Raw genomic sequence first — 22686 nt, forward strand, 5'->3', positions numbered from 1 at the left:
TATTCTATGCTTACTTATGCAAAAGCAATCAACAGAAGAACAGCACTGGAAATATCACAGCATCTAAATACCAATATTGGATAAATAGATGAATGCACAACTATCCAGCAGACCAATACAGCAGTGGAGATGAGGAAAGACCTCTGGGTATTGATCCAGTCAGTGATATTCCAAAGTTTTTCCAACAGGACTGTGGAATTCAGAAATATCTTAGCCAATGAAGAACTTTGATTACTTATGGATTTATGGGAGTTTAGCTTGCAAGAAAGGCTGGATGGATGCACAGAGGTGCCTTCTCCTGAAATGAGTCATGCTGGAATATAAAGATGCATACAACTGAAACATCAGTCCACTGCTCCAGGTCACTGTGGGCTAAACCCATTACTGTTTGGTGTCCAGGCCACCTCTTCTTTTAGATTACCACACAAGCTGTAAGATCTCCAACTCCAGCAGCTTCAGACTTTCAAAATACCATATTTGTTATAGTCTTAGATGGTCTTTAACTTTCACCATGTGTTAAGATAATTTACTAAACTTAGCAGATTTTGTCTACTTCTTAATAGACTTCACTCATGATACTTTTCAATGCTCCAACAATTTCCATGTTTGAGTTGTTTGTTAGTTTTCATTAATGCACACACTACACTATTGAAGAATATACTTTGTGGAGTTTTCTCCAATCTATATTTTAAGTGAAAATCCATTTTCCACAGAATCAAAATATGTTAATTTTTAGGAAAATAGAAGAATATGCACTTAGCATCAGAAACTTGACTATTTAGAAGGACCATGGTGAAAATGCAGGAAATTTCCTTATATCACAGCTTTGGCTTGATGCAGGTTTAAGCATTATAGATTACTTAAATCATGTTAAAATTAAATTGAAAATTTTAAAGCTATAAGGCCAAAAGTAAAATAAAACAAAATAAGGTCATGTTTTGGCCTGAAAACCTATTCAGAAAAAGATAAATAATTAATTCAAGGAGGACAGTAAAACTACAGATATGCACTGGTATTCTTGTATAATCAATCAATCAATCAATCAAGCTCTGTGTGTGTGCTGCTCTCGCTCTCTCCCTCTATCTATCTATCTGTCTATCTATCTATCTATCTATCTATATATATATATATATATATATCTTTATCTGAAGGAGAATTTGAATAATATCAGGAGATAGCATCAACATGAGCATCTCTCATCTGCTATTATATTATACTCTTATAAACATTAGTATTCAGAAAACTAGCTAATGTTTTCCTGGGATATGTCTGTGTGTCTGTAGTATTTATTACAACTGGTTGTATTCCATCCATATAAATATATGGATATATTTATAAATAATAAACATTTCAATCAAAGGGCTAAGGAATATATGCAAAGCAAAAATTTCTGCAAAGGCATCTTAGTATTTTTCTTGTGATCTTATTTTTGCCAAATCTACCATTACTGATTAATTTGAAAAGATTACTGAAATCTGACAAAGTAACACCAACATAAAGCTATCTTGATGGAAATAAAAGCAAGATTCTAAACTATTAACAAATGGACATCAAAAATAGAGACTAACAAAGACAAACTATAGACAAACATATATTTTCAATATAAATATGAATTTAACATAATTATCATTTAAATAGTAGCATTTCTAAAATTTCTCAAATAATTATAAAACAAACAATACATGAAAATTACAAGAATAAAATTAAGACATAAGTAGAGTTATTTATATTAACAGAAAAAATAGAGAAGTTATAGAAATATCTATAGCAAATCACATGCATATATATAGGGATATGTTTATTATTATAATTCTTAAGTTTATTTGGATATTATTTATTCAGTATATGGTATTAGGACCATTATTTTAATAAAACAGAGGTAAGTTTTGCCCACACAATTAGAACCAAATAACACTAAATATACAATGTAAAAGATAAGCTGAGCGGTGGTGGCGCATGCCTTTAATCCAGCACTCGGGAGGCAGAGCCAGGTGGATCTCTGTGAGTTCGAGGCCAGCTTGGTCTACAGAACAAGATTCAGGACAGGTACCTACTCAAAAAACAAAACAAAAAACAAATACAATGTAAAACATGTCAAATATCCTAAGTGAAAAACATGGAAATCTCAGCACTCAGGAGACAGAGGCAGGAGGATCTCTGTGAGTTTGAGACCAGCTTGGTCTACAGAGAGAGTTGCAGCACAGTCAGAGCTACATAAAGAGAGAGACCCGGTCTCAAAAAAAAAAAAAAAAGAATTATTTTCATTTTAAATTGAGAGAAAGCATTACTATACAGAGTCCAAATCAGAGTTCTTGTTATGTGATAATGAAAGAGTTCTATATGGAGAAGCTGTACAGATTAAAATTGAACCTCTACTTTTAGCCTAGATAAACAATTTAAGAGGGAGCATTCTATCATATCATTAGCAATAGTATTCATTATGGCAATGTAGGCAGCCCCAAAACACATCCATAAGAGTTTACACGGTATACCTGTTGAGTGTCTTTCTCTCCTACTTACTACCTATCCAACTAGCTGTGTCTCAGAAGTTAATGGCTTTTGTTTCTAGTTTCAGAGAACAAAGTTTAATAATACCCAAATTAGCTTTCCTGAGACGAACAGCTCCTAAATATATGTCATTCCCCTGGTGTGAGGAGCTACTTACCAGATTTCGGTTTGCACTCGGGACTGAGGAAAGCCTGTGTGGAGTGTGTGGAAAGAGGCACACAGCCTCAGATAAAGGTTTAGAATCAGTGATCTCAGGTCCCTTCTGATGAGTAATTATCATGTCACCTGTAAGCACTGTGACAGTGTCTGCAAGGGGAGAGAAAATGATCTCAAAAACCACTTGGGGTTGCACAAAGCACTGAACACTATTAAAAGTTCTTAATACAATATCCATCAAGAGTGGCAGAAACTTACTGGGGAGAACTGACTTGGAGATAAACAGTTAGAATCCCAATGGAGTGGGAAAAAGAGCCTGAAATCTAATGAGTAAGAGAAAGACCCTAATCAGATCCCAAAGGCAGCTTCTCACTTGATGTGAAGGCATCCTTTTCCAACACGTGTTTGAGGAAATGGCAGTAGCCTTCCTGATGCAGCTTTCTTACAAGACAGAGTGGATTTTACTCAGCCTCCTTGGGCACCAAGCCCATATGCTGTGCACAGGCATACATTCATAAAACCCCCATACACATAAAATGAAAAGAAAAGAAGAAGAAAGCAGGCTGAGCAAGCCATGAGGAAGAAACCAGTCAACAGCATTCCCCCATGGCTTCTGCTTCAGTTCCTTCTGCCTTTACTTCCTGCCCTGGCATCATTTCTTACTGGACTACAACTGTAATCTGAAATAAACCCTTTTCTCAAGTTGCTTTTGGTCATTCATGGTGTTTTATCACAGCAATGAAAACCCTAACTTAGGTAAGGGCCAACATCAGTGTGAGTTCGATAACCCTGACTTGCAGATACGAGAGTTTGGGTGGTCCTTTGGGATGCCAGCATCATTGCTTGTTACACTCTTTTCCAGAGGTTCACGTTAATGCAAAGACATCCACCAACCATGAAGAGGTAAGTGAAGGGTGCTTCAGGAGCCAAACTTTTTCATTCTTAGTGTGCCCCAACTCCTTGTTGGATTTCCATAGAAGGTGATCATGGGATATAAGTAAGGTCCCTGAGTCCACAGCAGGGATGATATGGAAAGATTTTCACTGATGGCACTGGTATAAGATTTGAAGGTATTAAGGTTCCAATGATTAACATTGGGGAATGCCTGTAAGTGAGATTGATTGGGAATGCTTATGAGCATTATGAGCCTTAGCTATCTACTATGTCTGGAAGTTCTGGAAAGCAAGGGTTAGGATTTGAACAGTAACCTGAGCAGCTGGACCTTGTATACTGAGGTGGAAATAGAACTAGAGATGCAGCCGGGCTGTGGTGGCGCACGCCTTTAATCCCAGCACTCGGGAGGCAGAGCCAGGCGGATCTCTGTGAGTTCGAGGCCAGCCTGGGCTACCACGTGTGTTCCAGGAAAGGCGCAAAGCTACACAGAGAAACCCTGTCTCGAAAAACAAAAAAACAAAAAACAAAAAACAAAAAAAAAGAACTAGAGATGCAATACAATGCAATGCACGAGAGAGAGAGAGAGAGAGAAGAGAGAGAGAGAGAGAGAGAGAGAGAGTACATGGCCTCCACAGCCAGAATACATAGCTGTAACCCAACACAGTCATATTTGGAAAGCATGATCTAGAGGACCCCATGTGATTTTTCTAATTGAGAGAATGTTCTTTGTCAAATGTCAAGCTTGGATGGACTCCATCTATCTATGTGACCTCTGTTGCTGAGTGCTGAAAACAGGGATCCAAAGGACCTTAAGGAGAGACTGGGTGTCAGTGGTCCCAGGACCTGGTACCCTCTGAGGTAGGGAGCTAAATTGTAGTGGCTATCTTGGGAATGGCCAGAATCCCAGGGGAAAGGGCATTTTACAAACTCAACACTTCCTGTTACTGCAGGGTTATATGGCTTTTGAGGATATGGCTGTTTACTTCTTGAGAGAAGAATGGACAGTTTCATTCCAAGAGGCAATTTCTGAACTACATTGTGATGCTAGAGAACTTCGTACTCTCAAGCTTTTTGGGTAAAAGATTCCCACCCTGGTAGAGAATCCATGACTACTTATCTTTTCAGTGGAAGCAACTAGTATGGGCCTCTCTTTCCATTTGGTTTTGTATTACATGGAACCTATGAAATTACTCAAGTAGGATTGTGGGACAACTCCTTCATGCCTGAACTGAGAATCATGGCTCACGCATTGCGGACTGGTAGTTGAATGGTGGAACTGGGTGATGTGTGAATTGTGGGATAGGTTGAAATGAAGATTATCTATTGAATACAATGTTTTGGTACCAAGACAAAGGCTCTTGACAGATGTCTGTCTTCTCTGTTGCCTATTTGTTCTCTCCAATTTTTTTTTTGTCTCTGCTAGAGTTATCCATATGTGTTTGGCCTAGACCCATAGAGCGCTGTGGGCAGTGGCTTACCTGCATTGTGTTATTAGCTGTGTATCAGTTCCCTCATTCATCTTAGCATGAAGTTTGCTCTGTTTTTGTATATTTCTGGGACTGAGTCTCACTCTGTAGCTCTGACAGTCATCCTAGGCATCTCCATATTGGCCAGGCTGACCTCCAACTCACAGAAATCTGCCCACTTCTGCCTTCAAAGTATGCCATCATGGAAGGCTGGATGTAGGTTTTGTTTGTTTGTTTGTTTGTTTGTTTGTTTGGGGGGGGTTGTTTCTCTGTGTAGCCCTGCCTGTCCTGGAACTCACTCTGTAGACCAGGCTGTCCTCAAACTCAGCAAACTCAGAGATCCGCCTTCCTCTGACTCTCACCTGTTGGGACTAAAGGCATGCACCACCATGCCCAGTTGAATGTAGGTTTTTAAGTCAGCAAGGTTTGTGGGCCTAGATATACCACTGTATACTGTGTTCTGTGTCTCCAGCAGCTGATCTCTACAGAAAGTTTTCACTGAGGAGTGTGTTTGAGTCCCTGAGAGCCCTCCTTGTGTTGCACGCCATGCTTGTATTGTTGGTACCCATGTCATCCCTGGACCAATGATCTTGACAATCTCAGCACTGGAGTTGGCCCTTCCCACCTTTAATAGCCCCTGTGTGCTGCCAGCACTTTCGTTCTCATTATTCTCCTTATTGTCTGCTGTCTGTCTCTCCATGGTCTACGTGCACTCATCAGATGTCTCTATGTCTAGGTTGCTGGACTGGAGCCATGGCTGAAAAAAACTCATTTTAAGCAGAGTATTTCTACAGAAAGAGAACTCAGTGCAACATGCATGGGCAGCTGAGATGTGGCTGGGACCCCCTATGTAATGAGGAGAGCAAGATCTTCCAAGTGCTCTTAACTGTAAGTATATGCTTTATGATCATTTTCAAAGGTTTCTGTTATGGTTTTTTGTTTTGTCTGGTTGGTTTTGGTTTTTTGTTTCTCTGTGTAGTTTTGTGCCTTTCCTGGAACTCACTTGGTAGCCCAGGCTGGCCTCGAACTCACAGAGATCCGCCTGGCTCTGCCTTCCGATGGCTGGGAATAAAGGCGTGCGCCACCACCGCCCGGCCTGTTATGTTCTTATATTTGACTTGTGATGCTGGAGCCAGCTCCATGAAGCTCCTAGTGCCGTGTATTTAGTGCAAAGCCAATGTTTAGCATACGTTGAGCAGGTTTCAGATCCTATTCTATGTGTTTCACATTGACTCCCAGAAGGTATCAGATTACCAATTCCTCACATCCACTGTACTCAATAGTATGGTTGCCATGTATTGTGACTTTATTATGCCTTCTCCTCGTGGATTCAGGTGCCACTTTAACATAAAGCTTCCAGTTTCAATCATATTTTTCAGAGTCATGTCTTAAATTTGTGCTAATTTTAAAAACTGGTCTAGGCCATCTCTCCAGCCCCTCATAGATTTTGGGTTTTTGTTTTGTTTTGTTTTGTTAATTTATTTATTTACTTTGTGACCTTGGCTGTCCTGGAACTAGCTTTGCAGAACAAGCTGGCCTTGAACTCAAAGATCCACCTGCCTCTGCCTCCCAAGTGCTGGGATTAAGGGCATGTGCCACTGCCCAGCTTTTAATTTGTTTTGTTACCCACTGGGTTAAGCCAGGGCCATGTGTTGACCATCTACTTGAAGTTATTCACTGGAGCTTCTTGGGCTCAACACCTGGTAGACAACCAATAACTCCCCTTCTCTCAAAATCTACCCACAGCCTATGGTTCTCCAGGGGAAAGTAGGTACCCTGAAAAACTCCCCAGCTCATCCCTATCGATGGTTCCATTCTTGTGCGAACCCTGGGCAGACAACAGGAGATGCTCTGGCTCTGTTACTGGGATCATTCTGTCTTGCCCAGAAGATGACATTTCACAGCCTTCCAGTCTTCTAGCTCTTCCATTCTGTCTCCTCTTCCTCAGTGTCCTTTAGCCTTCCAGGGACTAAGATAAATGCCTTGTCCAGGGCTGAGTATTCACCTGTAGCTTATCATCAGCTCCTTAAACAAACAAGAGCCTCTTCATCTACTTAAATCCACTCCATAGAAGGGCTTCTCTGACTAATGCTGAGAATATGAATTTGTCTATGAATATAGACAGTATTTAGTAGCCAGTTCTATGCTCTGTCTATTAGCTGAACAACAGTCTTAAGTTCTGGTCTGGGACCTGTGACCTCCCCAACCATGGGTTTTGACTGGGTTAACAGTGCCAGGCATGGCTTCCCTCCTTGGGAATGGGCCTAAATACCATCAAAGAGTGATTGCTTACCTCCAAGCCATGCCAGTATTTTGCAGTCATGAATATCTTGCCTACTTGAAGCAGCAGGCAATTAAACAAAAGCCTCAATACTGAGTGGGAGATACCTCCTCATGAGTTGTTTACCAGGGAAGCCCCAGAGGCATCCAAAATTACGTTTCTGACATCCTTCTTGGTTGACTATCAAAGCTAGAGAATAAGACTCTAATGATGAAAACGCCACACACTTTTGATTCCAAGATTACCTACAGACTATATTTTTCATATTATTTATTTATGTATATGGGTGTTTTCTATGCATGTGTGTCTGCACACCAGGGGAGGGCACCAGATCTCATTACAGATGGTTGTGAACCACCATGTGGGTGCTGGAAATTGAACCCAGGACCTCTGGAGTATATCACACCCCCTCTACCATCTGGCTTTAAGAGTAGCAGAAGGTGAGGGCCTGGAGAGATTGCTCAGTGGTTAAGAACACTGGCTGCTATTCCAGAGAACCCAGGTTCAATTCCCAGAACTCAAATGGCAGCTTACAACTATCTGTAAGTCCAGTTCCAGGGGATCTGACACCCTCATGCAGATAAAACACCAATCAACACTCATAAAAGATAGATAGATAGATAGATAGATAGATAGATAGATAGATAGATAGATACATACATACATACATACATACATACATACATACATACATAGACAGATAAGGTTGGTAGGTAGGTAGATTAAAAAAGAGTAGCAGGAGGCACAGTGTAGGCTGCTGGGAGAGAAACAGCATCAGTGGCCTTACCTATCTGTGAATAGCAGTAATTCCTGGTCTCCCAGACCAATCTAGGTCTCTGATCTCATACTTTGATGAAGTGCTTATCATATCTAGGAGTTTTCTGCTGGGACATTTTTACTGTGGAGTTGTGTTTTTGTGTCATTTGTTTTGTTTTTGAGACAGGCTCTCTCTGTGTAGCCCTGGCTGGCTTTGAACTCATGATATAGACCAGGCTGGCCACAAGCTCAGAGATCCACCTGCTTTTGCTGGAATTAAAGGCATGTACCACCACCCCCAGATTAATCTGTGTGTGTATGTGCATCTGGGTGTGTGGACTTGGTCCAGCTGCAGTACCTTCTTCACCATCATGGACTCCCTGCCCTGAAACATAGACCAGACAATACGAATCTCAAGTTCCTGTGTTGTATATATTAAATATTCTGTCATATCAGTGAGAAAGGTAACAGAGCTATCAGCCTTCCTTTAGAACTGTGTTTATTATATCCCAAGTGTCTTAGTATTCCATTTTTTTTTTTAAGCAGGGTTTCTCTGTGTGCCCCTAGCTGTCCTAGAATTTTGTATAGATCTGCAGGCTGGCCCTAAATTCTCAGAGATCTGCCTGCCTCTGTCTCCCAAGTGCAGGGGATAAATATTGAGCCCAAGTCATCATTTAGTAAGTAGTATTTTCATTTGCATTTGATTTTAAGAATTTTTAAATTTTTCTCCTGATTCTTCATTGATCCACTGGCCACTCAAGAGCAGTGTCCAATTGCCATTTCTTTGCATAGTTTCTAGATTTTCTCTTACTATTGATGTTTAGTTTTATTTCACTGAGATATGAGTAGACAGAAGAAATAATTTTGATCCTTTTGTATTTATTAAGACATCGCTTATAGTTTACAATGTGATCTATTTTGTAAAGCACTCCATGGACTAATGAGAATATGTCTTCAATAGTTACTGCTTGCAAAATTCTTTGGGTTTGGGTTTTTTTTTTTTGTTTTTTTTTTTGTTATGTTTTGTTTTTTAATGTATATGGGTGTTTTGCATACATGTCAGTCTGTGCACCACCGCATGTAGTACCAACAGAGGCCAAAAGAGGGCATAGGATTCCCTAGGAATTTGAAATTTGAATTCTAGACAATTGGTAGTTGCTACCTGGGTGTTGGGAAATGAACCCAGGTCCTCTGGAAGACTCTTAACCACATAGCTGTCTCTCGAGCCCATTTGCAATAATCTGAAGTTCTCTTGCAATTTAACTCTTCACTTTTGTTTTTTAATTTTTTTAAATCTATGTGACAGCTCTTTTGATAACAATGCGGTATTGATGTCACCCACTATGAATGTTTCTGTATTATCTGTTCATGTCTAGCAATGTTTATTTTAGAAAATCATATACCTTAATCAGTACATATACATTTATTACTCCAAATTCTTAGCAAATTGCTCCTCATATTAATAGGTTGTAGCATGTTTTATCTACTCCAATCTTAGGTAAGGTGAAAGTTAACAGATGTAAGTTTAGCTGCTCATGGTCAGTCTTTTGCCTTCCATGTACTTTGTATGTTATTTTACATCTTATATTATCAATCTCTTTGCCAATGATTTATTTATTATAGATAAAAATAGTAAGATCTTGCTTTTAACACACACACAGTTGGTCTTTGTCTTATAACTAGAGAACTCAGACTATTAAGAGATAGGTTATTTACCAGGGACTATTTGTTGATTCTGGTAATTTGTTGATTTGTTTGTTTGGTTGGGTTGTTTGTTCCTTTTTTTTCTCCTCTATTTCTTTTTGGAATTTGCTGGGTTTGTGAGTTGGACATGACTGACTCGTTCCCGGTTCTCCTTTATTTATATCTTTATCCCTTTCTTGTACACTCACGACTAAGAATGCCTTTCTTGTTGGACAGTGGTGGCACACGCCTTTAATCCCAACACTGGGGAGGCAGAGGCAGGTAGATCTCTGAGTTTAAGGCCAGCCTGGTCTACAGAGCAAGTTCTAGAACAGCCAAGGCTACACAGAGAAACCCTGTCTCAAAAAAAAAAAAAAAAAAAAAAAAAAATCTTTTAATGCTTTTCTTTAAGCAGAGCATATTGATGCATGGCTATAACCCCAGAATTTGAGATTTGAAGGAAGGAGGATTATGTGTTCAAGACCATCCTCAGCCTGAACTTCATTAGATGAGATCTTAAAATATCAAAAGTTGTGGGCAGTTGAGATGGCTCAGCAGGGAAAGGTACTTGCTGCCAAGCCTGTCAAGCTGAGTTCAATTCTCAAGACCCAAAAGGTAGAAGGAGCTGACTCATAAGAGTTCTCCTCTGACAACCCCATACACACTATGGTTTGCATGTGTCAAGTGTGTGTGTGCGCGCACACGCGCGCGCGCACGCGTGTGCACACACACACACAAACTTGGTAAATAAAATTTAAAAATTAAGTGTGTGTAGGGTTAAGTATCTTCTATGTGCTGGATTGATGGTCATGAGTTGCCTTAGTTTGTGTCTATGTTGAAATGTCTTTCGTTCCCTGTGAAGTTCAAAAGGTGAAACTGCTCAACTTGTAGTCTTGGTTAGCAGTTATGTTCATTCAATGCCAGAAACAGATCATCTCATGCTTTCCTGAATTTTTATGGTTTTTATGAGAGCTGTGATAAAGTTCTGAGCTGCTCCCTGGTTTGGTGAATTGGCATTTTCCACCAGTGGCTTTTAACACTGATTTGTTTGTTCATTTGTTTGTTTGCTTTGAGTTTTACAAGACAGAGTTTCTCTGCGAAGCAGTCCTGGCTTTCCTGGAACTCGCTCTGCAGACCAAGCTGGCCTCAAACTCAGAGATCCACCTGCCTCTGCCTCCCAAGTGCTGGGATTAAAGGCGTGTGCCATCACTGCCTAGTAACACTGATTTTCCACTTCCTAATTTTTACATTTAGAGGATGACATATCACAGTGAGATTTTTCTCTTGTCACTTAAGGTTCTTAACACCTTCTGTGCCTGAGTGTCCATTTCTTTCCTTGGATTTGTGAAATTATGTGCTACCATTTCACTAAATGACCTTTCTATTGCTTTAGATTTTTCTTTTAGTTAATTTGTTGGGGGTTTATTTATTTTAGGTGCATGAATTTTTTTGCCTGCCTTTGTGTATGTGCCCCATGTGCATGCCTGTTGGAGTTGGATGGTGGTTAGCCACAGTGTGGTGGGTACTGGAAACCAAACCTCTGCAAGAAAAGCACGTCCTCTTTAACTGTTGAGCAATCTCTCCACCCTCCCTTAGACCTTAGTTCGTGTCTTCCTCTGTTCTCTGGATTCATAGGTTTGGCCTCTTGATCATGTCCCATAGTTCTTGAAGGTTCTAATACTTGTTTTCCTTTAGGTGTTTTGTTTTGTTGTGTAGCTTTGTGCCTTTCCTGGAACTCGCTTTGGAGACCAGGCTGGCCTCGAATTCACAGAGATCCACCTGCCTCTGCCTCCCAGGGTTTTTCTTTTTGAGACAGGGTCTCACTGCAGTGCTAACCAGCCTGGAATTCACTATGTAAGCCAGGTTAATAACTCATAGAGATCTACTTGCCTGTCTCCCAAGTGCTGAGATTAATCGCTTGCACAACCACACATGGACCCCGCCATATTTAACTTTTTTGAGACAGGTTTCTGTGGATGAGGCTGGCCTCCCACTTTGTACATCAGGATTATTTTGAAATTCTGACGAATCTGCCTCCGTCTCCTGAATGTATGGTCCATCACCTCTGGATTATATGCTGCTGTGATCTAAATCCAGGACCATGTGCATGCTGCACAAGCCCTCTACCAACTGAGCCACACCTTAGCTACCCTCACATTTTGACCTCACCTTTATGTTAGACCGTTTAAAACAAAAAGTGTCAGAATTGGAAAGATGACTCAGCAACAAAGAGCACATTTTGCTCTTACAGAGGACGAGTTGGAGTCTCAGGCCCCATCAGGAGTCTTACAACTGCTTGTACTTGGATGTTTGTCTGTCTGTCTATGCACATGCCTGTTATATCACTGACTGATACACCTGCCATCAATCTTATGCAGGCTTTGGCAATATAATGGAAATATTCAAGTGTAATATTTTGCAGATGTACTCTGGCGATGAAGTCAAACAAATTCCTCTTCAAATCTCCATCTCTCTGACTGTCATAGGAAAGCTTCAGCTACTTGTGATTTGTGTGATGCATTTCCCGTAAATAGGAGGTTCTTAATGTCTGGTAAAAAGGTCAGTGATGGACTTACACACCTTAGTATATGTTTAGTTTCTGTTCTATGTTTTCTTTTTTTTTCTTCCTTCCTTTCTTTTGTTCTCTTTCTTTTTTCCCTCTTCTTTCTTTCTTTCTTTCCTTCTTTCTTTCTTTCTTTCTTTCTTTCTTTCTTCCTTCCTTCTTTCTTTCTTTCTTTCTTTCTTTCTTTCTTTCTTTCTTTCTTTCTTTCTTCTTTCTTTCTTTCACGCATCATGAGGCCTGCTTGTTGCTAGGCTTTACCCACACATGTCTCATTTTCATTTGTTATTTCAGAATCTACTTGCTGTCCCTGGAAACCACTCAACTGTGGATCAAGTCCAGTGCATACCAGGCACAAATCCAAGGCCACCACTGTCTCACATCACAGGCCTCTGCAGGAGGTCCTGCCCTTCAGTCTGGGAAGGCATGAATGGGCAGAAGTCTGTGCAGACATTACAAAATCCTGTGTCACATGTCTCTGTTCATAGGCATAATTATATTCTTTATATTAGGAATGAATGTGGCTATAACCTTCATGGTTAGAGAATTCTCACTTCTTCAGAGAAAAATGCCTTTTCAAGTTGACTAAATTCCTAAAGCCCCAAGAGATCAAAGGGAAAAACTGGGTATGTTGGCACCCAGGCAATCTAAGTTCTCAGGAGACCGGGGAAGGAGAAGAAAGAGTTTGAGGACATCCTGAGATCAACAGTGAGACCCTATCAGAAAATAAAAAAGGAAAAACAAAACCCACAGACTTTGATATTTTTCTCAGAAACATCAACTTTCAAAACAACAAGAGAAAACAAGCTTTTCTCTTTTTTTTTCTTTTCTTTTTCTTTTCTTTTTTTTTGTGGGGAGCGGAAGACAGGTTCATACTATGTAGCATTGGAATTCACTATGTACACCAGGCTTGCCTTGAACTCACAGATCCAAAAAGGAAGAAAAAAAAAGCAAACAATGAAAGAAAATAAGCAGAAAAACATGAGTACCAGGTGTGGCTGTATGAAGTGAGAACATGACCACTCCAAAGTATGGTTGAGGGAAAGGGTTTTTTTTGTTTTGGTTTGGTTTGATTTTTGGTTTTTCAAGACAGGGTTTCTCTGTGTAGCGTTGGAGTCTGTCCTGGAACTCACTCTGTAGACCAGGCTCGCCTCGAACTCACAAAGATCACCTGCCTTAGCCTCCCGAGTGCTGGGATTAAAGGCGTGCGCCACCACCGCCCAGCTGAGGGGAAGGGTTGTATTGTAGATATGAGGGAAAGTACAGCCAGAAGCTTGAGGGAAAGTCCGGTGCAGAGAGAGAAGGTAGTAGACTAAACCTGACCAGTAGATTAGTCTGGGCCATGAGAGAAGAGAATGGGAGATCAAGAGAAGAAGTGAGGAGAGAGGGGGACAAGAGAGAGGTCCAAGAGGACCAAGAGAGCCAAAAATGAAGAGAGCATATGGCTGAATGGCAGAGTTATATAGGAATCAGGAGTAGAGCATGAGCTAGAGAAGTTCAAGATAGGGCACAGGGTGAGAAGAGCTGAGAGCAGCCAGGATGCCAGCCTGGCCTCTGAAGCAGGTATTTACAATGCTGAGAGTGCCTGGAAGCCAGCATGTGCTCTGGTATGCTAACAGGCACCAGAGGCAGCCTTCTTTCCCTGTTTCTTTGGGACCTGACAGTGGCACATGCCTTTAACACCAGCACTCAGAACACAGAAGATGGTAGACCTTGTGTGTTCTAGGGTACCCTGGTCTACAAAAAGAGTCCCAGGCTAGCCAGGCCTACACAGTAAGACTATATCTAAACAAGCAAACAAACAAACAAAACATGGGTGGTAAGGCCAGAGAAATGGCTCATTGGCTAGCAGCACTTACTGTTCTTTCAGAGAAACTTGGTTCCATTCCCAGCATCCACAACCCCAGTTCCAGTGACTCTGATGCCCGCTCTGCCCTCCAAGGGACCACACATACATGTGGTGCACACAATACAAACCCACAAATGTAAATAAATCTTTAAAACAAAAACTCACTATGTAGACCAGGCTGAACCTGAACTCACAGAGATCTGGCTGTCTCTGCCTCCTGAGTGCTGGGATGAAAGGTCTGTGCCATCACATCCCGGCCAAAATACTCACACATGTAAAGACAGCAAACACCTAAAACATATGAACTGGACTCCTACATGACAGCATAAAGTGCTACATGGACCTGGTCCCCTACAAAACTGGGAACAGTTAGAAACACAACAATCATGAAGACTATACAGCAAACAATCATGTATTCCAGGAACTACAACGTTCATTAAAAAAAAAAAAACAATAAAATCATGTCTTATTAATGGAGGCCACTCTTTCCCCCATTCAAACTCAGTACCATGGAAACTCCACTCCTCAGTGGTACAGTCAGGAAAACAGGCTGCCTAAGTTCCCCAGAAAGTATTAATTTGGAGGGAATAGGAAGATGGCAATAATCTTCATCTAGTCCCAATGTTCTTGATGAGTAACTTTCAATGAAAGGCCACTCTCAGGACTTCTGTTCAAAATCTGGTTCACTCCCAATCCTGAACAAGGTTGCCAATGGATGGAGCTTTTCTCTACATTTTCTGCATTCACAAACCCATCTGGGTTGTGCAGATATTAGGATATTACTATTATAGGCAGACATTTGCTCAAAGGCTTTCCCAGAGTCAGTGGGTTCATGATGCATTCCAGCACCGTGGCCTCTCTGGTTCAACAGGATGGAGGTGCTGGTGAAGGCTCCTCACATCTGAAACATTCTTGACTTTTGTCCAGTGAACGTTCTCTTGAGTGCATACAGTAGCCCATGAAAATGATTTTCCCCATTCACTGCACTCAATACATATATTCTACCCAGTGTGAATCTTCTAGAGTCTAGAAAGTCAGGTTCTGTAGCAAAACACTTACCCACATTCCTTGCGCTCACAATGCTTTGCTGCAGTGTGAAATCTCTGATGTTTAATGAGGCCACACCTCACAGTAAAGAATCTCCTACACTCATTACACTTCAAAATCATTTCCTCTGTTGTGAACTTATTGATCTTTCATGAGGTGAGAAGTGTTTTTTGTTTTTTTTTTTTTTTTTAAACACTTCCCAGATTCATGACATTCAGAAGGCCTTTTCCCCAGTGTGCACTCTAGACATGATAAACAAGGCTGGGTTGTTTTTTTTTTGTTTGTTTTGTTTGTTTGTTTTTTCTTAAATGGTTTTCCTCATCCACTGCACCTCTAAGGCTTTTCTCCAGTATGAATTCGATAATGATGCAAAAGGCTTGACCTGTTCATGTAGGATTTCCCACATTCACTGCAGGTAAATGGTGTTTCTCCTGTGTGCACTCGCCGATGAGCAACAAGAAAGCAGTTATGCTTGAAGGCTTTGCCGCATTCACTGCACCTGAAAGGCTTTTCTCCGGTGTGCATTCTGAAATGCTTAATGAGAAAGGCTTTTTGGCTGAAGGATTTCCCACATTCGCTGCACTGAAAAGGCCTTTCTCGAGTGTGCACTCGGGCGTGATACACAAGGCTGGATTTTTCCTTAAAGGCTTTTCCACACTCGCTGCAATTGTAAGGCTTTTCATCGGTATGAACTTGATAATGACGTGTAAGGTTCGATCTGGTCATATACGATTTCCCACATTCACTGCACGTAAAGGGTGTTTCTCCTGTGTGAACTCGCAGATGAGAAACGAGGGAGATATTATGCTTGAAGGCTTTGCCGCATTCCCTGCACCTGAAAGGTTTTTCTCCAGTGTGAATTCTGAAATGCTTAATGAGAAAGGCTTTTTGGCTGAAGGACATCCCACATTCGCTGCACTGAAAAGGCTTTTCTCCGGTGTGTATCATCCGGTGCCGATTAAGGTGAGATGTGCTAGTAAAGACTTTGCCACAGTCACTGCATATGCAGGTCTTCTTCTCAGTGTGAATGGTCTCTCCACTCTCAGTGTTCTTGGGTGCCTCGCCAACAGCATAAGTCACCTGATCCCCGAGAAGACCTGAGGAAGTCTGGATGATCCCCACATTGTCTGCACTTGGCAAGGGTGTCTCAGCACAGCTCAGCATTTGCTGTTGGAGCATGGATGAACTAAGATCTCCTTCCGTGGAAAGACTCTGCTCAAAGCGGGGCGTTTCACTCTCCACTTTGATCCAACAACCTGACCAGAGACAAATACTGATGAATGGCATGGAGACTGTCAAGTGACAGACAGACAGCACACATTACTAACAGTGTTCTGAGACTTCTTACAGAACAAGGGAACTAGTTCAGGGTGGTAAGGACACATTATCATGCTGAATTTGTCAATATCATAGGATCTAAGGACCCTAGAGACAGTAAGAACACAGCATGGAGTGAATCACTGGGAGAAGCACTGTGAACCATAACACTGTCCTCAGCAATAGCTTTCTACAAGCCTCAGCTGCTGGAGATGCAGGACACAGTGCAGAAGGCTGTCTAGGCCCATAGGACATGGTGACTGAGGAACCTGCATTCAAGGACTGCCCCAGGTATAAAGCACACTAACACCACCAAGGAAAGCCTGAGTTTCCCAGTACGGCAAAGCAACGGGCCAAACATTCGAGAATGATACATGGGGGACAGTCCTGGTTCGGATATAATAGCTACACACACATCAGATACCACCACCTTCCGAGTACCTATCTCATACCTGGAGTCAGGAATCTCAATGCAGGCACAGAGGGCTCTCCCCAAGACTCCAGCTGAGTGACGCCATGGATCCCGGAAGGCATAAGTCCTAAAGTAAAATGATACAAGAAGTGAGAGTTCTGTATTAGGACTGAGTGATGAACCCACACATTCGATGGGAAAGAAGCCTAATGAGAATAATCCTGGCAAGAGTGTCTTACATAATAAAAAACCAATAATGAGCTCACGAGTGCCACAGTTCCTGCCACATGCAGACATAAGGCATGTTACCAAGAAATACCCAAGTACCAAAGATGCCAAGCTTTTACAGTGTCACCAGGTCACAGAGGAGCCATCAGTGTCAATACTGGTAACCCCAGGCAGCGCATGGTTGTGCAAGCCATTAATCACAACACTCGGGAACCAGAGCAAGATCTTGGTGAGTTAGAGGACAGCCAGGTCTCCATAGTGAGACCAGCACAGCCAGGACTCTACAGGCAGAGCATGACTCAAATCATCCCCAACCCCCAAAAAATATCCTAACCCTAGACTGATTCCTGTGAACTTTTGCTGCAACTGTGAGAAACAAGGCTGTTGTGAAACAAGGTCTGTTTTTAACCTGTACTTTATACTCCAGGACAGTGGAAGAAAGATTCAGTGTACACAGGTCAAATTTGAGAAGGATAAACTGCTCCTTAGGAAAAAGACAAGCCAGCCAGGTGGTGGTGGCTCTCGCCTTTAATCCCAGCACTCAGGAGGCAGAGGCAGGCAGATCTCTGTGAGTTCGAGGCCAGCCTGGTCTACAAAGTGAGTTCCAGAACAGCCAGGGCTACACAGAGAAACCTTTGGAAAAAAAGAAAAAAAGTAAGAAAGAAGGGAGGGAAGGAGGAAAGGAAGGAAGGAGGGAGGGAGGAAAGGAAGGAAGGAGGGAGGGAAGAAAGGAAGGAAGGAGGGAGGGAGGAAAGAAAGGAAGAAAGAAAGGAAGGAAGGAAAGAAAGAAAGAAAGAAAGAAAGAAAGAAAGAAAGAAAGAAAGAAAGAAAGAAAGAAAGACAGAAAGAAAGACAGAAAGAAAGACAGAAAGAAAAAGAATACAAGACTACACAGACATCACAGACATGCTCTGACTGGATGGGAGCAGTCCTTACCCAGCGAGGACATGAGTGCGAAGATCTCGGTCATCACAGTCTGGTACAGGAGCCTTTGCGAGTCATCAAGCAGTTTCCATTCCTCCCAGGAGAAGTACACAGCCACATCCTCAAAGGACACACAACCCTGCCACAAAGGGGAAAGTGGAGTTTATGTGAAGTCTCCTTGTCAGGGACTCTTTCCATCCTCAAGACAGCCATTCTCACTTAGCTTCCTACCTCAGAGGGTACCAGGCTCTGAAGCTAGGACATCCAGTCTGGCCTCAAGGGCCCACCCAGTGCTCTGGTCAGCACTCAGCAAGAACGGGCAGGTGGACAGGGGGTGTCTTAGTCAACAAGCAGGTGGACAGGGGGTGTCTTAGTCACTTTTCTATTACTGGGAAGAGACACCATGACCAAGGCAACTTATAGAACAAAGAGTTCATTGGGGGCTCACACTCAGAGAGTGAGTCCGTGACCCTCATGGCAGCAGGCATCATGGCACTGGAGCAGCAGCTGAGAGCTTACATCCTGAACCAGGCACCAGAGAGAGTTAACTGGGAATGGCATGGACTTTTGAAACCTATAAGCCCACCCCAGTGACACACCTCCTCCAGCAAGGCCACACCTTAGTCCTCCCCAGACTCTTCCACCAACGGGGAACAAGTGTTCAAGTCTATGAGCCTATGGGGGGCATGGTCATTGAAACCACCACAGCTGGAGTCGATCCAAGCTTGAAGGATGCCATGGAAAGGCCCTCCTTTCTATCAGAGAATTCACATGGGCTCCTCCCAATCACCTGCCTCACACAGACCATATTTGGGTCACTGGTATCCACTGTGTCCAGGCAGGAAGGTCAGGAAGCCATCCATACATACTCTCACTGCGCACACATCAGTCTCCCCACTGAACTTCCATTTCCAACTCAGTATGCAAGCCCAGCCCTCAGCTACTGCCTTCCACTAAATCCAGCGGACCTCAGCACACCTAAGGATTCCTCTGCATTCCCAACCATCTCACTTCCAGGCATCCTCTAATGCTCATCACTGGAACTTTAAGACCTTGGAAACTTAAGCCAATGGTTGCCATAAATGGAAACCTGGCCATGTATTCTCTGCTGTGGACATGGGGACCTTACATTTTGAGCACCTGTCAGGAAATCCAACGGAAGGAGAGAATCCCAAGCAAAGAGTCCCAGGACACCGCAATCACAGAGGTCTCTTATGTGAAAACTGAGGAGTGTGTTTCCTGAGCACCCTCCACTTACCTCTTCCTGGTTGGCCGGTTTCACTGAATAATGGGAAACCTGTAGAAAAACAATGCTGTGAGTAACAAATGAGGTGTTGGTATCCCAAAGGTCCATCCAAGTCTCCTCACATACCTGTAGTCAGGTACACCCAACTGCCCCCATGGGCTCCAGCTCTTAATAGTGTCTCTTACTGCGTGACCTCGGACAAGGAATCAATCTCCTCAATGTGTTCTCTGAGGATGACAGCCTAAGGCTGGTGAGATGGCTCAGAGGTTGAGAGCACTGGCTAATCTTCCAGAGGACCCAGGTTCAATTCCCAGCACCCACAAGGCAGCTCACAACTGTCTCTGACTCCAAGATCTGACACCCTCACACAGATGTACACGAAGGCAAAGCACCAATGGACACAAAATAAAAATAAATAAATACTTAAAAAAAAAAAGGCAGTCTGTCTTATTTACTGTTCTATTGCTGTGACAAGACACCATGACCCAGGCAACTCTTACAAAAGAAGTCATTTAACTGGGGCTGGCTTACAGTTTCACATTGTTAGTGTGTGACCATCACGGTGGGAAGCCGAAAGCCGTGACACTGGCAGCAGTCTCCGAGAACTTTAGATCCCCCAGAACTTTACATCCTGACCCACTTGCAGCAGGCAGAGACAGAGACACCCTGGTCCTGTGTGGGCTTCTGAAACCTCAGAGTCTGCTCCCAGTCACAGACTTCCTCCCACAGTACCACACTCCCCAATCCTTCATCTTTCTCAAACAGTTCCATTCCCTGGTGACCAGCATTCAAATATTGAGTCTAGGGGAGTCATTCTCATTCCAACCAACACAAAATTCTACTCTACAAAGAGAATCATAGTATCAAACCTGTATCAAGTACTTGGTACAGGCTATTCCTGTGCACATGACTAAAGCCTTCTGTGAAGAGTTTCACAAACTCATGTTTTCAAAATGTATGGTTTTATCTACACACATTCAATTGAGACTTTGGTATTAGCCAGGTGTGATGGTGCAGACCTTTATGCAACACTTGGAAAGCAGAAACAGGCAGACTTCTGTGTGTGAGGAGGCCACCATAGACCACAAAGGTCAGTTAGCGTCACATGATGAGTCTCAATGGGGCTGTGTGTGTGGGGGGGGGGTGATAACTAACAGACTTTACTCAAATACTGAATGTCTTCAACTAACTGTAAAGTGCTTTCAGTTATATTTTACTCTTGCCTGTCACAAACACTCCCCAACGGGGCCAATTTTTTTTTTTTACTTTATCCAATTTTGCTTCACAACTACACTCAGCTCAGCAGCAAGTCCTGATGGCTGAGTTTTTAATATTCGTTGGAAGGTCAGGAGAGATGGCTCCGCTGTTTAGGGCACTATCTCCTTTTACAGGCTACCAGAGTTCAGTTGGCAGCCCTACCCCAAAGGAGAACACAGAAGAAGGCAGATCTCTGTGAACTCAAGTTCCAGCCAAGATAAAAATAAAATAAAACAAAAATTAAAAGGAAAAGAAAGAAAGTACATCTTTAAAAACTATGAAAGAGAACCTGAGTAGGGGGCCACTCCTTTAATCCTATCACTCAGGAGATAAAGGTATATATTTTGAGGGTTGCCTGGTATGTAGAGAGAGTTCTAGGACAGCCATGACTACATAGAAATAGATAGATAGATAGATAGATAGATAGATAGATAGATAGATAGATAGATAGAAGAAAATATCAGAAATCTATCAAAGATCTGAGGAGTCTCACCACCTCCATGACCCACACTCCAACCCGTGCATAAGTCCACAGGATTTACTCATGGATTCATAGGTCTCTGTCTCCATCCACATTATCCGACCTCAGCCCGATATTCCCCAGGGACGCTTGGAAAACGGAATAGATCGAATCTCTCCGATGTTCAAATCTTCCCTGGAGTCTCCACAAACAAGAGTCAGTTCCCTAGACGCACTGAGTCCGCCCCACCTAATGCCAGCAGGGGGCACTCCAGGGCTACTACTGTCATTGAGTTCAGGCCCGCCCACAAGCCTTGGGAAGTACAGTCTACCAGACGCTGTGAGTCAGAGGGGGTCGTTTTCTAGCACACAGATGTCAGAAATAAGAACCACCACGTCCACCAGTATCCTATAGTCAGGGACACAGGACCTGCCCCTTTGGCTCCTGACCCAAGATCTCCAAGCTCTAGAACTCAGGGGTAGGCGGGCGATCACCAGGCACTCACCTGGAACAAGGCTCCACCCGCAGCCTCCACCATCACCATCGGGCTCCACTGGCCGGCGGGGCCCTGGGACATGGCCATTCCTACTCAAAGCCTGGATCAGGTCATACAGGCCGGCACAAACCTCAGATCCGTCTCCGTGACAGAGGACAAACGCTCCTAACTCTCCCGTTTTCCTGTCATGACCAATGCAGAAGAAACCAGTTTTCTGTGAATCAGACTGACAGATCCAGAAAGTTTCAAAGAAATCTCCTGCACGCAAAGCCAAAAGTCCCGCCCAACGTCGTTTTGTCGTCACCGAAACGCTCATTTTCATTGGCTGAGCTCGGAGCAATGTCTTCTGGACAATGTAGTTCAGATAGGATCAAACGCCAGGAAGTGGACACACCTGCCCAGATGGAGCAAGATACTCAGTCTAGTTGGGAGACTGTTTTAAATTACAGATGTGCCAATATTTCCTTGAGCCACAAGGTCGGACTTGCTGACCCACTTAAGTTACAGAACTGCAGGCAGAGGCAGGTGGATCCCTGGGGTTAGAAACCAACCAGTCACAGTTCCAGACCAGGCAGGGAGCATTGAGACACCCCGATGTTTTGTTTTATTTAATGTTTATGTAAGATGCCTGAGAAGGGGCAGTGTTGGCTTATGGATTTTAAATGAAAAATAAAAAAATAAAAATGAAGGATATGACTGCTCCTAGGTATGGTAGAGGAGAAGGTTTACTGTAGATAAAAGGGAGAGAATAGCCAGAAGCGGAGACATCTGGGAGAGTCCAGAGAGAACACGACCCTTACCCATGTGAGGAGAGGGGAGAGTAGCCGTTGACCAAGAGGAGCAGCCTGGCCAAAAGACTGGCATAACCAAAATGGCTGAGTTACACAGAGGAGTTGGGAGGAAGAAAGCCCAGCCCAATACCTGAGCTAGGGAGCTCAGGGTCGGGGGCTGAGTATGCCAGCCAGGAGGGTCCTGTAGCAGGTTGAGATCAAGGGATGCTGAGAGAAGCTGGCGGCCAGTGTCAGCTTTGATATGCTAATGGACACTTCAGTTAGCCATCTGTCTTGGGTTTGAGACCTAACATATTTTTAAGCCTTTGCCTGTATATGAATGGTATTTGCCAGATCATTTTGCAAATAAAATGAA

At 42.9% G+C, this 22686-nt stretch overlaps 1 protein-coding gene across 2 annotated transcripts; it reads right to left on the reverse strand.

Moving 5' to 3' along the window:
• Positions 1-14544: 14544 nt before the first annotated feature.
• On the reverse strand, positions 14545-21831 carry LOC114684469 (zinc finger protein 419-like). 2 transcript variants are annotated; one of them, XM_028859061.2, is made up of 5 exons: positions 21550-21831; positions 19340-19378; positions 18094-18220; positions 16970-17056; positions 14545-16456 (listed from the first exon to the last, which is right to left on the reverse strand). In XM_028859061.2, the coding sequence occupies exons 1-5, from the start codon at positions 21625-21627 to the stop codon at positions 15534-15536; spliced, it is 1254 nt and encodes a 417-aa protein (XP_028714894.1). In that variant the 5' UTR covers positions 21628-21831; the 3' UTR covers positions 14545-15533. The 2 variants fall into 2 exon arrangements, with proteins under 2 accessions (XP_028714894.1, XP_037058000.1); XM_037202105.1 differs by having other exon boundaries at positions 14545-16492; positions 21550-21818.
• Positions 21832-22686: the final 855 nt, after the last annotated feature.

The sequence above is a fragment of the Peromyscus leucopus genome, chromosome 1 (genome assembly GCF_004664715.2).
Source record: "Peromyscus leucopus breed LL Stock chromosome 1, UCI_PerLeu_2.1, whole genome shotgun sequence".
Taxonomy (NCBI): Eukaryota; Metazoa; Chordata; class Mammalia; order Rodentia; family Cricetidae; genus Peromyscus; species Peromyscus leucopus.

What these genes read in the sequence shown, in the direction of transcription:
- LOC114684469 (XM_037202105.1), bottom strand. Translation starts at nt 21,627, where the DNA reads ATGGCCATGTCCCAGGGCCCCGCCGGCCAGTGGAGCCCGATGGTGATG. An exon ending in AACCGGCCAACCAGGAAGAG is followed by an intron (nt 18,221 to 19,339) that starts GTAAGTGGAGGG and finishes CCTTTGTGGCAG; the next exon opens with GGTTGTGTGTCCTTTGAGGA. An exon ending in ATTGAGATTCCTGACTCCAG is followed by an intron (nt 16,493 to 16,969) that starts GTATGAGATAGG and finishes GTCACTTGACAG; the next exon opens with TCTCCATGCCATTCATCAGT.